The 17,697-nt window shown below is 38.6% G+C and overlaps 1 protein-coding gene across 4 annotated transcripts in view; it reads left to right on the top strand.

Moving 5' to 3' along the window:
• The window catches only part of alcama (activated leukocyte cell adhesion molecule a), a 102,886-nt gene extending 85,988 nt beyond the window's left edge, over positions 1–16,898 (top strand). The window contains exons 9-16 of one of the 4 annotated variants that reach the window (XM_033644317.2): positions 2,361–2,473; positions 3,968–4,091; positions 4,394–4,515; positions 7,039–7,168; positions 9,691–9,717; positions 12,224–12,338; positions 13,210–13,328; positions 16,165–16,898. In XM_033644317.2, coding sequence (XP_033500208.1) covers positions 2,361–2,473; positions 3,968–4,091; positions 4,394–4,515; positions 7,039–7,168; positions 9,691–9,717; positions 12,224–12,338; positions 13,210–13,294 — 716 coding nt within the window. In that variant the 3' untranslated portion in view covers positions 13,295–13,328; positions 16,165–16,898. Of the gene's footprint in view, positions 1–2,360; positions 2,474–3,967; positions 4,092–4,393; positions 4,516–7,038; positions 7,169–9,690; positions 9,718–12,223; positions 12,339–13,209; positions 13,329–16,161 lie in introns of all 4 variants that reach the window. The other 3 variants (XM_078172208.1, XM_033644325.2, XM_033644335.2) reach the window with 3 other exon arrangements.
• Positions 16,899–17,697: the final 799 nt, after the last annotated feature.

Genomic DNA, 17,697 nt, shown 5'->3' on the forward strand with positions numbered 1-17,697 from the left:
TCATAGAGGAAGCGCACTAGGGACCTCCGCTGGCTGAGCTGTCTACTTCTGGTTTGGCGCTCTGCTAACTTGAATGGGGATAAAAAGATTAATTCTTGCTGCGCATCTTGACAATCCAAATGTTATAGGACCAAAGGGATCAAGTCATGATAGTCACACAAATCATTTCCGAAGGGTGGTGATGCTCAAAAAATTTATCCACTGATTTACAGACATCTCTTTCCCAATGTAAGTCTATGGGAAAAGGGCCCAATGGCATCAAGTGACAGGCTTGGGAGTTGAAGTTCTCACCATTTGGCCACCATGAAAATTGGCTTCAAAGCCTGGCTATAACTCAATTAAAAAAATTTTAAAAAATATAGGTGGTCTACCCTAGTCTGCTAGTTAGCAAATTAGTCAAGACAACTTGCAGACTACTGGGGTAGTGGATAAAAAGCTAAAAGGTTTTACATTGAAAAGCTAATGCTAACTGTTTCATGTAAGTGAATGGAAAATGCTAAAACAATCAGCGCCATATTCCGGGAGGTAGAGTTTGATAAGAACACAGATTTTGGTGGTCTAACCTAGTTTGTTAGTCAGTCTTTTTGGCTTCCTAACCAAATAGGGTCCGTATGATAGTTTATGCCATGGCAGCAAAACGTTATAACTAGTGACTGAAAGGTAAATACAGTGGTAATGTTAGTTAAGCTGAAAGGGAGCTGATCAAGCTTAATCTGATCACACCACCACAACCCAGACAAATGGTGTGAGCAGTCAAATTAGCTGTTTTTGAACAAGGTTTTTAACAATGACAGACATTTATTTTTCCTCACATTTTTATGGATGCTTTCTGAGACACTCATTTTTGACATCATAAATGGATTTTTACTATTTCTAGCCAAGTTTCCAGTGGCTTTAAAGAAAAATCTCTAAATATCTTTGTGTATGCTGTCAATTATAGTTTTTAGAGAGAAAGGAAATTGGAATCAGCCAAAATTGGAAAGGGCAGGTCAAACTATTATAAAAAAATCGGAAATTGGAATTAGCCAACAAAATTGCAATCGGTGCATCTCTGTATTTTACTTTAAACAGGGTTTTAGAAGTATTTCCTGATCACAGTTAAATACTCATTTACAAGTAGCCTATACACTGAATTCACAAGACTGTTGTGAATGGTATATTGCAGTGGGGAGCTTGTATCTGCCACCATCACCTGGATGCACCTCAGCACCATGTTCTTGTTATATGTAATTCAAGATGTTCTGGTGAAAACATGTCAAGCTCCTTCTTGTAATTAGGCTCACCAATGGGGGCATATGAGAGTGTGACATTTGAGCTTGGCATCACTGCAGAATTATGCCAACATAAAGTCAAAATGTAGCAGAAATACACCACTGATGCTGGCATTATTCTTTATTTCTGTTACTGTCAACAAATGTGTTTGCATATCTCTCATTACCGTCTGATTTCCCTACCCTGTCTGTGGCTGTCAGCTCTAAGCCCATTGGTTCCCACTGAAGATGTAAAAGTTTAAAAGCAGCCCCACTGTTATGCAGTTTCATATTGTTAAAAAAAGTCCCAGTAATTTCCCAAAAGTTTTAGTTACTGTAGTTTTCAGCAATCATTAGTCACACCTACTTTTTGCAGATCTATTTTCTGTGGCAGATTAATCAACATTTGGTGCTCTATTGAGTATTTGTGGCAGCAGGACTGTGTATGTGGGATTGAGTCAAAATAAACTACAGTGCGTGTGTTCATGTTAATGAAGGAATGTGTCACCCAGTGCAGCAGTGTGGCTCACTGATGTGTTTTTAATAGTTTTTGGACAATAATAGAGCTCTGTGGCATAGAGGAAGGCTTTGGATGCACACACAATTCTTGTTAGAAAGATTAATTGCTGGTTTGGGTATACACACACAATTTGTTGACAAGAAGATTTATGAAGATGTATAACACTCCCAGCTGTAGCAGCAGAATGTCATCTCATAAGCCCTTACTCTCAGATAAGTGTAGCTGGTGTCACCTTGAAGTGTGGAGTTTTGTTTTTATTTACCATACATTAACAGTTACATATTCAACTGACCTATATTCAATAAGCAAATACTGAATAAATGCTGTCTGATCTATTTACTCTTTGTTAATAAGTGTTTCCTTCCTGGCAGATGTGTTTTTTAAAAAATGAAAACCTTTTGGCTCTTCAGAAAGTAGACATGAAAGCTGAACTCTCAGCACTAAATTGTGTCTGAAAGTGGACCTTGTGACATCAGTGTTGAATGAGTCCCCTTCAAGGCTACCATCATAACAGCTTCGCTGCCTCCGATAAGATGCAACCAGCCGATATGACTCAGCAGAACCATCCTTTTTCTGTCTTGTTTTCTCAGTCCTGGACCTGAGTCTGACTCCCACTGGGAAGATTGTGAAGACAGTAGGGGACACCTTATCTGTGAAGGTGCAGAAGAGCTCCTCGGGTGACGCTAAAGAGTCATGGACAAAGGTAATGGTGTCAGGGTTGGTTTGCTGATCAGAGACAAGTGGCATCAGTGTACTGTGTTAAAGAAAATAAAAGTAAAGCCAGTAATCAAACCTGACTGCAGAATCACACTCTGATCTGTTACATAATGTGAATAATGGTTGGATGTTGATGATTTCTTTTTCCTTCAACACATCAGGAGCTAGATGGTAGCATCAAACTAATTGTTCTACACTGTATCTGACAGAGAGCTCAGCCTAAACAATAAAATACATTAAGGAGAGCACATTATGCTGCATTTATAGAAGGGATGGTAGATTTAGAAGTGTTTGCAAAGGGGCAGCTGTTAATCAAAGGCTTATCCACAACTGAAGTAGAGTAGTAGTATTAGTAGTATCTTAGTAAGATACAGTTAATGTATTGGAGTCAGTTTATTCTAAAAAAACCCAAAATAATAGGAGAAAAAGCCAGTGGTGAAGTACAGAGGTGGGTCCAAGTCATTGCTTTGCAAGTCTCAAATAAGTCTCAAGTCTTTGCACTCAAATCCCAAGTCAAGACAGGCTAGACCTGAGTTGAGTCCAAAGTCAAGAATGGCAAATCCCAAGTCAAGTCATAACATGCACTTCACTGAATGTTTACAACAGAGTAATATTATATTACATTTACAGAATTAATTAATACTTCTTAAAATTTGTATTTATCTGTTAAAACAACATTATTGGAAGTTGTTGCATCTCCATATGTAATTTTCAACCTGCACGTTTTGCATACTGCAATTCGGCTGGGAATGAAAAGCATTACTATTAGTTTCTTTGGGAAATGAAGGGAAAAAAATTGACTCGTGGCACTTTTTACTTTTAAATCTTTGGCCTTGACAGAAGGTATCAAGTTGGGGTGGGGAAAAGAATCTATAGTATTTATATTTTTGTGTGGCAATAAGTATTGTTTTTTTTATTATATTAATTGTTATTATTACAACTACAAACTAAATTTATGGTAGCCTACTAGAACACCATAACACCATAGTTGCTTTTTTCAGTTTACTGGATACAATTTGCTGCAATAAAAATGACTGAAGTGACATGAAGAGACTAAAAACTTTATTTTACCAGATAAAACTGTTGACATTGACAAAGTTTTCCTTTGGGGACATAATTTGCCACTGGAAAAAGGTCATGGCTTAAGTTTAAGTGAAGTCACGAGTCATTGGTGTTCAAGTCCAAGTCTTCTGTATTCGTCAAATCAAGTCTAAAGTCGTCAAATTTGTAACTTGAGTCTGACTTGAGGCTAAGTCATGTGCCTCGAGTCCACAGCCCTGGAATTTCCACTGAATTGCACATCATGTGACCCTGAACAGGAGAAGTGGTTATAGATGCATAGATGAAACTGCCGTCTTGCCTTCATACATTTACAGTTCTTCCTTATTATTAGATTTGTGTTACTGTGACATTTAAATTTAAAGTTACAGCCATACTTAGCTTAAAAAAAACATGCTGACGTTGTGACTCTGATTTTCAGAATGGAATGGCACTGAAGGAGCTGGAGTTGACCAACTTGACCTTTGCTGATGCAGGAGTCTATGTATTGGAACTTTCCATGACTGGCCTCATGCGACGTCAGAGCTTTGAACTGGTTGTAGAAGGTGAGGAAGTGTGTGTGTGTGTGTGTGTGTGTGTGTGTGTGTGTGTGTGTGTGTGTGTGTGTGTGTGTGTGATAGTAACCCTTGTGCTTGCTGTTATGAGTGGAACACTAAAAATGTCACACTCATATTTAGTCGGACAGACTTCTTTTCTTAAAAAAAAAAGGCAAACATGCCAGGGTGTAAGTGTTTCAATCTGTTTTTGGGAGATCATAACAACTCTCTACATATCATGAAATATGTGTGTGTAATGAAATGTTAGTGAACTAAACAATGTGAGTGACAACATAATGTGTTTGAAACAGGAAAGCCTGTGATCACCAGACTAACCAAACACCGTGCTGATGACGCTAGTTACAAAGTTCTGACCTGCGAGGCTGAGGGAGTACCAGAGCCAAGCTTCCAATGGAGCGTCAATAGCACAGACGTAAGTGTTGGAGCATGAGTGAGAAAGTGTGTGTGTGTGCTTAGTGTCTTTAGTGGAGAAAAAGAAGCTGCAGCAAAATGAAGCAAAATAGCAAACAGTGCAGTGGGGTGTCAAAGTGTTCTTTAAGGAGCCTTTCAGAGTTGGCTTAGTTCTTTGCAATAAAAGTGGAGCGCTCCTGCTGAGGCTTTCACTCTTTTCTGCCATTGCTCCATTATGACATTCATCTGTACAGTGCTGTATCCCTGAGGCTGTATGCATAGAGCATAACTATGTCTTAGCAGCCATTGTATATTGGAACTTGTGAACAACCTCGCTCACTGCTGGAGTCAAAATGCATCAGATGCAGTTGAGTGAGGATAATTTCAATATTTAAGATTTGGATTATTTTATTTGTCCCTAGAGAAATTTGACTTGGACATAAAAACACATATTGCAGAAACAGACATAAAGTGCACAACACAGACAGGTGCAAACATAAAGTGCATTCAGATATGTGTATCACCAGCCCTCATTTCACACCCTCCTCATATCCTGAGTTAAGAAAATTCACTGACAGAGGGATAAAAGACTTTTAGGTAACTCCTCCTGTGGTTAATAGGAACCCCGTAGCATCTACCTGATAAGAGCAGTTCATATTCTGAAAACAGGGCATGGGAGTGGTCTGCAATAATTTCCCCAGCCCATTTAACTATAGTCATTACAAAGAGCATTTGGAGGGAGAGGTGCCTATGTAATCCCCAATCACTTTCATTGCTGTGTGGACCAGTCTATTTATTTGTTATTTTAACTTTTCTGATAAATTACCAAACCAAGCTGAGTTCTGTAGCGTAATATACTCTCAATCAGAGCATGATAAAATAACAGCATTACTATTCTAGTGCATACATAATTCACACAGATATTCCAAGATAGATCACAGGTAATATGTATACCCCAGTATTTGTACGATTTTTTGTGAAAAAATACAAAAAAAAAAAGAAAACCATTTTAAAAAATCTGTTCTCAACTATTATGTGAAAAAAGCATTACCACACAGCTGAAAAGTCACAAGGTTAGGGGTTAGAGGTTAGGGGGTTAGTACCATTTGGAGATAAGTGATTTTCACAGGACAGCAACCATACGCAAAAATGTGCTGCATTCACCAATGGAAACTATTATTCCTGCAGTTTATCGTGATGCTACTTGTGTGGTCTTGATCCAATATTGGCCTCAACAGGACAATTGAGCAGCTTTAAGAGCAGAAGTGTGGGTGATAAAATAGTCCCGCAAATGTCCTGGATCAAAAAAATGAAGTTTACAATGAAATAATGGTAATCCCACCATGGTGCAAACTTTTTAGCCTCCACAGTGAAGCCAGATATTTCAACATCTGTATCCATAAGCCCCAAGTTATCAGTGTCACAAGAGAACTTGTACAATCATTTGCTTTTTTTATGTAAACAGAATAAGGGGAAACTCACACATCCTTGAGGAATGCCTGTGGTAATGACTTAAGGCTCAAATAATGTCTGGTTTCCTGGCTGGGTCCGGTTGGTTAAGAATGAGTGATGCCAGCTAATGATGTATGGATTAACACACATCTGTCTGAGCTTCAGTTCTGCTCTTAAAGCTACTTAATTGTCCTGTTAAGGCTAACATTTGATAAATTGTGGCAATTTCTCGTCACAAGTAGCCTCACAATAAACTGCATCATAAAGTAGTTGCAAATGGTTGCTGTCATGTGAAGTCACATATCTCCAAATAGTTAACCCTAACCTCCTGACTATTCAAATAATGATATTTTTTTCAACCCATAAAGGCGCACCTCATCCTTGAATTTAAACATGACATGATTTTTCAGTTAGCAGTGATAGTGCACAAAAGCTAGATCTTTACAGGGCATGATAAAACATATTGTAACAGTGCCATGAATGTGTTAAAGAGGTCCTGGCCCTGATATTGAGAGATCAATGGAAATGCAAACAGTGTTGCACATTCTGGTACACTGAGGGAGATTTAATAAAGAATAGTTTTTTAATTAGCCAAAAAATTCTGTGAGACAGGCTTTCCACACCGTGTGGGTGAAGTTCAGCCTCAGTGCAGACTGTGATTCACTCCTATAAATATTGTACTTATCAAGATGCTGTGTGATGAAGTGCTCCAGGCCTCATCATGAGCAGGTAATGCTCTAACAACGAGGCAATATGTCTCTGCTGGATTCAGGTTTGTTGGCAAGGAACAGGATGTTTTGTGTTTACTCCTGCATTCAGAATGAGTTTGCAGTTTTCCGCTTACTGTCTCCCCGGACTCCCCTCCGTTGGCAGAGTTCAGCACTCCTGATGTCGACATTTGCAGTATTTTCCTCCTGTTCTGACTTCCCACCATTTCACAGTTCCCCACCTGTCAAGCAATACACATCCTGTAGAATGGGAACGTTGATAATGTGTGTGCAACTAAAGAAGCTGCTACATGTGTGAGATTTCTTCCCCCAAAAATATGTTCCCATATCTTCTTCCTGTGACTGTTTTTCTGCTGTGCCTCCAGGAGGAGAGCTCGTACTCTAACGGCAAGGCCATCCATAAAATCACTGTGGTCCCCAGGGTGAATCTGACTGTCACCTGCAGCGTCAGCAACAAGCTGGGAGAAGATACCAAGACCATCAATGTCGCCTCTGGTAAGTTAATGCTTGTCAGGAAGTTGGTTGGTTGGCTTTGTTTTCCCAATTGTGGGACATGAGAGAGCTGCAGTAATGCTTCTAAGGGAGAGCTCAAGTTCTACGTCTTTGAGGAGACAAATCATGTATTTTCACTCGCTTTGCTGTGATTCTGCCTTTTGTTGTTTTGAGTCAATGTATTTGGCTAATTAGGCAGTATTAGTTGAAAACTGCGACCAATTAGTCAAATTAAAGTTCCACTCTTCTTACAGTGTTCACACAGACATTTGCTGTGTAGTGACAGCTCCTCACAGCCAATAACCTTGTTGACCGTCTCCACATGAGTTTTTTCTGCAGCTCAGTACTGCAGGAAACAAACAGGCTGCTGGTGACTTGATGTTTGCGTTACTGCCAGTGTGACTTCACAGTCGGAGGGAATTTCGCCAGCAGCTTTGCAACAAAAGATGTAACATGAAACAGGACAACACTGAAACAACTCAAAGCCTCTCTGCAGTTGAGGGCAATCAAGTTGCTTGGGTGTGAGCTATCTTATCTTTAATGGTCAACCCAGACAATAAGAAGAGAAGATAAAACTTCAGTCATTGGCACAGTGTTGTTAGATCATCGCACCAACATAATATGATAGGATATAACAAGCAATAGAAGAAGAATAGAAGAATACAAGAAATATATAGATTGGATTATGAGTATAAACATATTTTTAAAGCTGGCATTGAAGCATTGAAGCAAAACATACTGAGAAAAAGAAAGTTATCTAGTAATGTCTGGAATATAAGAATACACCAAACATTAAATATATGAATTATGAATGATACGGACATCTAGAACAACATGTCATCCCAAGACTCAGTTCATCCCATGTGGAACCCATTTCAGCAGTAAAAACAATAAAATGTGATCAGCAGTATTCTTACATTTTCAATCCCATCACAGCAGCGTTGTGGTTGAACAGTGGGGGTCAGGCACTATGATGCTGACAAAATAGCTTAAGCATCGATTTCTTTGCTCATCACACTGTTGTTCTTTGCAGCTTTACACCCGTGGAGAAAGTTACTCACTGTTAATGTTTTAGGACTGCTGGGGTTCTTTCCTTCTTCTGTGGGATACACTGGCATAGCAACTATACTATATATATACTATACCATACTATACTATACTTTTGCAGGTTTTGCAGGTTTTGGTGATGTCTGTTGTTACAGACAGCACTTGAATGTGGAGAGACTTTAAAGAGACAGTTCACCTAGACCTACAGCTATTTATCAGTCTAGATTGTTTTGCTGGGAGTTGCCGAGTATTTGAGATATCGGCCGTAGAGATGTCTGCCTACTTCAATATAATGTAACTAGATGGCACCAAAAATTGCTTTTAAAAAAAAGAAAGCATGGCCCAGTCACTCAAGATAATCTGCAAACCTTATTGTGAGCAGTTTAGTGTGGGAACTATTTTCTTTCTGTCGAACTACACCTGCCAACTGTATCACTGTGGAGATGGAAACGTGCATCTACTCATTGACAAGAGGCTCGTGCTCAGGACAGCGTGAGATGTAAACCTATATGGCGTACTCCTCAGCTGAGCTGTAATGTTAGCTAGCATGGTTGTGCTAGGTGAGCTAGCAGTTGATGCATGCGTCCTCCTTCTCGAGTTTTTTAAATGTATTTTTTGGAGCACCACATCTCTACTGCCGATATCTCTAACACTCGGTAACTCACACCAAAACAAGCTAGACTGATAAATAGCTATACAGGTAAGAGGAAAATATGTAGTTTTGATTGTATTCAGTGAACTGTCCCTTTAAATTGTCTTTCCTGTCATTGAGGAAACTGTATAATTATCATTTTCCACAAGTCATATAAACATATCGTCAACAGCACTTACTTGCTGAATCTAACAGTTGCAGAATATGCTTATATTGAAATGCGCGCAGTGAAGGGCACCAATTACTTACACTTAACACTTCCTTCCTACACTACACTTCCTTACACTGTGCCCACCATGGATACTGGAATGAAATCAAATAAAACAAAAAGGATTATTTAACCAAAGCCTGGGACTGTCAAAGGCTAACGCTAAATGCTACAGTGACATCAGTTCATACATTCATTCTGTGCCATTGCTGTTCATCCTCATTTGTTCTGTCTGTCTTTGACAATCATCCTTTCTTTTGTCTCTTCACTATCTCCTGGGTCTGGCTGTATTTCTTCTTTGTTGGGGTGCTAAACCTTGCTCGCCTATTTTCCCTGCAGTGTAAGAGCCACTGCCTGGCAAATGCTCTGAAAGCATAGTAAATTGTTGCTTTTAGAATGTATTGTTGCTTTCTCCTTTCCAAGGTACACTTTGCTTATTGTAAGGCACTATCAGAACAAAAAAAAACAACTTTTGTGAGGCTACACCTGGCCAGGCCTCTTTTATGTTTGATGAGTGTAGAATCTTGTTTGGCTTCAGGGTTTTTAGACAAACAGCATATATATGTTTTGTTTGCCTTTTGCTTTTATGATTTCTAATTCATTTATGTTTGATTTCAGTTTTTAAGGAGAAAAGGGAGGAAGAAGGTAAGATTTTGTTTTCCTTTGCCCTTATCTTTTACTTTCTAGACACTTTTCAGTAAGCTCTGCTGAGTTTCTTATTTATTTATTTTTCAAAATGTTATGGTATTCCTGAAGTAAAACATACTATCTTGGCGAATTGAACTAAAGTGTTACCCTGGTGGATTCTCTGATGATGCACCCAACACTCACCACTCTGTCTTCATGCATAAACTGAGCTACATTCATTACTTTACCTGTAGACGATACTGTGTGTGAACATTTATCCTCTCAGCTTTTCCATCATCATTATTTATTTTTTTAACTGGCTAACTCATGCAGACAATTATGAAGAGTGCCTGATGATTATTAAAGGACACCACATAATTAAATGATGAAGACACACCAGTCCTATCCTTGTGCCATTGATAATGCCACCATTTGGACAACATATGCACATGGATAATAGGACACTATCTGTTAAAAGCATTTGTATTCAAAGTACAATATATGGTCTTGTAGCAATAAAATCTCTGCAGATATAGTATATTTAAAAGATGACACTTCAGTAGCTCAGTGTAGCTGATGTTTTTTTTAAACTATGTTAGATGAGTCATCATGTTTCCGTCCTCTGAATAGTGATTTGTAGCTGCACACATCAACTCCTATGACCCACCATCCTTAGTTCCTGTCAATAAAAACAAGTCACTGTAACCCTGAATTATACTGTAGTAAAAAAGTATCGGCAAATGATGCACGTCAGCGATGGATTCCACACACCTCACCAGCTACCCTCACACTGTCATTCAGCAGCTTTAGCACCGCCTCCTGTGACCTGGTGAGAAAATGGAGAGTAATGAGTCAGACTTAAACATTCATTAGACTGGTATGAGTAATTGCTGAATATATTTGTGATGAAGCACAACGTCAGTTACAGAACCGTTGACAGGAAGGCAAAGATACAGTCAGTATTAAGGAACACCCACAAAACGTCACATCCTTATACACCAAGGGGGGAAACAAAGCATGTTACCATGCTGATGAGGTGCTGTTTGGCTTTCTGCACATCAAATAAACATAAAAATCCAGAGTTAAAGGAATTTTTTCAATCTGGAACCTATTTTCCCATGTTTTTATGTCAAAGTGACAATGGGAACATTTTTTCTTACATTGGTCCAGTATTGAGCGAGACAGCTGCAGCTCAGAGCATGTTTTGCACCATTAATTTACATCCACTAAGAGCATTTGTTTTTGCCACTAACAGGCTCAGACTGTTATTCTAAGTGTCTGACAAATTTATGGAAAGGATCCCTACAGAGATAGACATTTTTGTTAAAGAGTAAGATCCTTTTTGTTGAACTAGAAACAACCCCAAAATCAAAAAGGCAGTTGTCAAACCTTCCAGTATCAATTCAGTAATTTTATCATTGTAAAACAAGTAAAACTCACAATCCCGGTTCTTCTTTTCACTGTTTTAAGATGACCAACTGTGATTTGGTTTAAATAAACTCGTAGTTCTCCTAGTTAGATGTGAGAATATGCAGGCTCTATACAAGCTAAAATTACAGTTTATGTAAATGGAGACTGGTGAGTTTGGTAAGGATGATTTTGGGGCTGATCTAACACTTTATCCAAACAGTGTTAGATTGTTTAGTGACTGGTTATACAGTTGTCAGCCTCCAAGGAGCTGTATTTCTTGAGGCCGCAAATTCCTGTGTGATCAAAGCACATTGTCAAAACACAGGCTAATGGCGTTGAGTAACATCAGCACTGCCACTGCCTTAAAATGTGGATGGAATTCACAAAAAACTGAACCTAGTCTATTGCATCACAGCGTTATTGGCTGTAGGGTGTCACAGGGTATCATGTTAAGTTTAATGAATCATATCTATAGTAAATGGAATTTTTTCCTATATGTTTTTATGTGACTTTAAAAACTGCACTGTCCCAGCATTTACAAGTTTGGGGAAAGGACTGTTCCCCCCTCTCCAACCCCGTCACCACACTCTCCCAAGTATAACTAGACACAGACCGGATTTATTTTCTCGTCTCCCTGACACACTGATAATCCTCTCCTGTTCTATTAAAGAAACACACCAGCCACCATCTCCAAAATATTCAATATTTCATTGTGTACTGCTGATGTTTCCTGGAATATAAACAAAACTTTTCATGTAGCCCCAGATAACAACCAAAACAAGTTTCCCAAACACAAGACAAAGCAATAAAATGTTGAGGAAGTGTCATTTTATTGCTACAGTATAAACCAGTGCAACAGAGGAGAGTTTGTAAAGGTGGTGGGATGCTGGCTGTGTGTAGTGTTAGCTCGAGCTAAAATGTTGGCATAGAGCTTCACAGTGAATTATCTCCCTAGGATGTGTCATGATTTTGGTGTCTGTGTTCTCACAACAGCTAAGTTCAAACAGTCTGTCAATGAATTCCTTTAGGTGCTCAGTTGGAAAGCTTCTGTGTGAGTGTTTGAGTGTGTGTGTTAGTCATACAGCTGAAGTAGAGTGCTGCTGTCTGTTGTCAGGTTCTCAGGAGGAATCAGAGGACCAGGCAAAGCTCATAGTGGGAGTTGTGGCAGGGCTCCTCATAGCTGCTGCTGTGGTGGGACTCATCTACTGGCTCTACATGAAGAATTCAAGGTATAGAAACACACACTGGTGCACAAACCCAAATCTGTACTACACAAAGTGAATTAGAAAGACAAAAAGGAAGGTGAATAAGGGATACACTCACAGTCTCTTACAGTAGATCAAGCCAACATTTCTGCATGCCCTTAAATGATCACGTCACAGTGTTGCACACGGAAGCTGTGAACAGCCGTGCTTTAAAAACCTATTTTTGATGCTGTTATCTTGCGATCACAAGGTATTATTTAATTATCTTGAGAAAACAAGATTTGTCATCTGGAGCTATTTACAAAAAGGTTGTTTCCTCTTGCTAGGCTACTTAAAATGTTATTAGAGATCAGGAGTGTCAACATGCATAACTGACATCTTGACAACTGTAGAAACTGATTCAAGCTGAAAATATCAGATCAAGTAGTACCCATAATTGATATTATTGATTGCAATAGATGGTAATGGTAATAAAGTGGTAACAGGGTGTCTTCTTGTGTGCACAGAGCCTCTGGTTTGCACAAGAGGCACAGAGTAATGGTAATAAGGAAGTAATTCACTTGTGACCTTGAGAAACGACATTAAAAATATAGTTGCAAGCATGGCCGTTCTTGGCTTCCATAGATATGCAGCTAAGTATATACTATCAGAGCATGTAGCAGAGGGAGATATGGAGAGAAAAGAGAAAAAAAAGACAGTTGAAAATATTTCATAGCCTGTAGTCATGCCATCAGTTTGAATATTAATAGGGTAGAGTTGTAGATAGTCTGAAGTGATGTATGGATATTGAGGAGATGAGTTTGCACCCCACTGTGGAACGACGTCTGGAGCATGGTGAGAAGGTCATTCTGTAGCAGAGTTGCTTCACGCTTTTGCAATTCTGTATTCAACACAGGCAAGGAAGCTGGAAAACTGGTGAGAAGGAGGTGGGAACATCTGAGGAGAGCAAGAAACTAGAGGAGAACAATCACACTGTTTAAGGGCACTCAGGCTGTACCATGTGGGATCAAAGAGGTAAGAATTGTCACTTTTGAATATGTATGCACTATACACACAAACACAGGCAGTGAGTCTGCTCAGATTACATTTAAGTTCAAGTTCAGTGTGAATGTTAATATACATACAAGTCATCACGTATAATTCCAGTTTATTACAACATGCACAAATCAGTTGCTGACATCTCAATGTACGATACAGCTTGCGATCTGTTAGATGATTAGACAGAAGAAAAAACGGGTTAGTCCAATTTATTTAGAGGAGAAAACAAAAGTGAATGATAACATAATTACCCAACCTGTTTGTCTCCTGTGTAATGAGGAGTTATTGTAGACATTTCAGGTGCGCTCACTTTCATTTTTACCTTAAAATTAAGTGCTTTAGATCAGTGGTGTTAAACATTTTTGCTTTGTCACCCTTGACAGAAAAATATAGGACCCCTCTTCACAGCGTGTCAATTGTTTGCGACCAATTAAACCATTTACACACAAATTTGTGCTGGGAGCCACAGGTTTAAATCATCTGGATAAAGTGTTGCCTGATTACACATAAGTGATTTGTTCAGTGATTCAAATTAGTCTGCTGTTGCGTACAGCAGTTTCTACAGTTGCTGTACAACAATTGAGCCAATCAGAGCTCTATTGGGGGGATGAAGAGTGGGCACATCATCTCCCTGTGTCACAGATAGAAAAATTACCACAAAAGAGGCTCTGAGTGAGTAAACTCTTAGTTTGTTTAAACCTGTCTGATCTTAGCCCAGGGGCCTGATGCATAATACTCAAAAAACTCTGTGAACACATAAACACAAAAATGCATTTGCATTCTTTTTTTAGATTTACAAATCCATGCCTATGCCTGGTTCCATTTTTATAAATCTCAATCATTATTTTCATAAATGGACAGATAGACGTGCCCTTGAATACGATTTGCATAGCAATACATGTAAACACGTACCTGTAAAACATCATCTGCACACAGAGTTTAGCAAGACTGTCTTTAAAAAATAGTCAAAGACCCATGAGAACATTGAAACAGGTTTTGCTTGCTGTAATAAAAAATAAAAAATATATATCACGGCCAGTATTCATGCCATCAGTTTGAATACAAATAGGAGTTCTAGATAGTCCAGAGTGACGTGTGGTTAATGAAGAAATAATTTTGCGTCCTGCTCTGAGCAGTGAAGTTACAGATTGCAAGCAATTTAAAGTGAGTCTGAGTTAATCAAATTAGGTGGGTATCTCCAAAGTTACAGTATTTGTAATACAAAATTCCCTCTGTGTGTTTTCTGGACAATGATTCTCTGTTGCGCTGCAGTGGAAGGACAGTGACAAAATGAAGGCATTATGCGCCAAAAAGGCAACTAATACCCACTTAGGTCATTTAAGAAGAATCGCTGATAAACTCTGGAGTGTGTTTTTGTAATGTGAATTTTGTCCCCCATCACCAACACTGAAAGCTCACATTGAAAATTGTGAACCCATCCTGCACGAAAAGGTATAAATGATTGAGTTTACCTTATTAAAACAGACTTTACAAAGTGTGCCACAGGGATAAAATGATAACATCATTAACTCAAAGAATTAGAGTAGTATCTCCAATACATATTAAAAAATCATGTGCCTTTGATTGGCATTTTTCAGATTGCTGTGTAGACTGGAAAAACAACTTTAATTACTGTTTTATCATTAGATTCTATCCCTGTTTATTTCCCTCTACGTTATCATGGGCCTTTCATGATCATGTCACCCTAAAAAAATTTGTCTCTAGCCACTCTATCTGTATTTGTAAGTCGAGGGATGGCACTGTGGGTCTTTTAGTCCACCTCCAGACTGATATATCTCAACATCTATTGGAGGGATTTTCATGAAGTTTTGTAAAGATATTCATGATCGCCAGCAGATATCCCACCAAGTTTGATGATTTCCTGTAGTGTCAGGTCAAAATTTAAGTTTGTCCAATACTTTGATTTATGACCAAATGCCTGCAAAACATAGACATTCCCACTAGCCTCAGTTGTACTTTGTGTTTAGTGCTAATTAATTATTTAGCATTAGCATTTTTTTGCTAGTCAGTGTGCTGTACAGTGTATTTCTGTGGACATTTTGGTCCCCAGATTCTGCTGTGGAGTGAGTGCTCTTGAGTGCCGACAGCTTCGGATGGGATGCAGCAGCACAGAGGTTGAGAAGACACTTTCCACAATAAGGCTCTTAGATAACATTATCTTTTCTCTTTTGCTTAGAAGTGGTGAATTTACAGCTCACAGCAAGATAATATGACACAGTCTCTGACTTTCCTTTGACATCTAGTGTCGGCAAAAATGCTGCACATTTCGGATCCATCGTTAGCACAGTTAGCTTGTTGACTATATTATATGAATGCTGTCGTCACACTGAACGTCCCACTGAGCCCCTTAAAATTAACGTTTTAAAACTTAATATGGAAAAAAAAGACTCGTCAAATATTCTTATTGAACAGCCCAATCTGATTCGACTGAAATAATTCTGAGTCGGGTACAGCCCTAATAATAGCATTGTTACTGGGAGCATGTTAGCATTCTACCAGCTTGTGTGTTTGAAGCGGTGTTTTAGGCATTTGCATCATTACTGTATCTGGCCCCTGGAGTTTTTTGCCACATCTTATTCTCAGATCTCGGCAGATACTTTGATGAACCACAAGGTTGAAATCATATTTCATAGGACTGATGGCTCAAACTAATGAAATAACATAGATGTTGTAATGAACTGGAATTATACTTTAAGACAAATGTGAGTAGCTGTTTTTCTGTGCATTATAGACAGTCTTACATGAAATGCTAATGACTGTGTTTCTCTGTATGTCTTTGTGGGGGAAGAAGCAGTTGAAAGCAGCCTTGCAACATAAAAAAATACAGACTCCCAGTTGGCTGCTGACACACTCCATCAGGCTCCACATAAGCAGCAACAATCAGAGTCATTTTCCGCCAAGTCCTGCCCACAGCCTGCTGTCCCACCTCACTGTTTGAAGTCTGCACTGAGGCTGCCTCGTGTTACTGTTTCATTTTGTGTTTTTGTGTTCCTGGTGAATGCTCCCTGTTATGTTTTGTTTGAGCAATTCCGCTCAGGCTGTGTGGTGGGCTTTTTTTTGCCCCCTTCGTTCTTTCTTTAGGATTTTTTTTTTTTTTTTTTTCATTTGTTTGTTCTTGAATCTCTTCAAAGAATGTAAATCCCTCGTACACTTTTTAAGGCCTGTATAATTATAATTATGCGTGTGCCCTGGCTGAGCATGCCAATGTTTATTTTTATTGTTTGTTTTTTACTTTTTGTGTGTGCTGTGTGTGGAAAAGCCTTTGTTTGGCTGTGCTCAGAGAAAAAAAAAGACACTTCACTGCTATAGAGTCCTACTGAACATGTTCTCAAACTTTAAGATAACCTCAACATCTCTTAACCTGCTGACTCATGTTTTCTGGTTTTCAAACACTGGCGACCCTGAATATCTGGTTAATGGATGCCCAGGACTGAAAGAGTGATATTAAGTAAGCAACTGGATGAATGGTTTCTCTACATGCAGTTTATCATAATTGTGACCCAAAAAACAAACATACTTTATTTAGATTTACATCCACAAAAATTGCATTTGTGTGGATTTAAATTGGATGCCAGCAAATGGACACAGTCAACCACTAATTGATAGATTTTTTTTTTTTTTTTTTTTTTTGTAAATTACAGTATTTTCCCTGTTTTGTTATTCTTAATAGAAACTCTACAGTCCCTTTGTGTTGCAAAAAGTTTTATCTGAAAAGGCAAAAAAAAAAAAAAATGAAAAGGAAAGAAACTTGTAAGATTGAAAAAGTGTGTTCTGCCATAGTCTTTCTTTTTTTTTTAAGTTTATACCAAATGACTTTGTTCACCTGTGATTCAGTTTAATACACTACATTGTTGTCTATATGTCTTCACCTGTCTGCTTTGCAGCTCCTGTATTTTATGTTTTTTTATGTATTTATATCCTGTGTTCAACTTCCCTGAATGGCGATGCTGCAGCATGCAAGGTAATCTTTTTTTTAAGCCTGCGTGAAAGGCATCATCAAGTGTTGGGAAGGTACTGTATGGTGGGAGAGTTACACGAGAGTGAAGAAGGCTATACAGTATCTGTGCTCATTCTCTGCTGTATTACTATTATGATGTTATTTTAGCTCAGTGGTGTGAAGGATAACCCAAACTGAAGACAGAGATTGAGATTGGAGGATTAGATTAGGTCATAAAGATGGTGGCTCTCTGGCTTTACACCATTTTTGTTTTCAGTGACCCATCAAGGGGAAAGGGTTAATAAGACAGTTTGAGAGGAATCATGACTCTTGTTAACATTTGTTGTTCCGTTCATACTTTAATTTACTTAGTTGTTTGGTTCACAC

Source organism: Epinephelus lanceolatus, chromosome 11 (assembly GCF_041903045.1).
Source record: "Epinephelus lanceolatus isolate andai-2023 chromosome 11, ASM4190304v1, whole genome shotgun sequence".
Lineage (NCBI taxonomy): Eukaryota > Metazoa > Chordata > Actinopteri > Perciformes > Serranidae > Epinephelus > Epinephelus lanceolatus.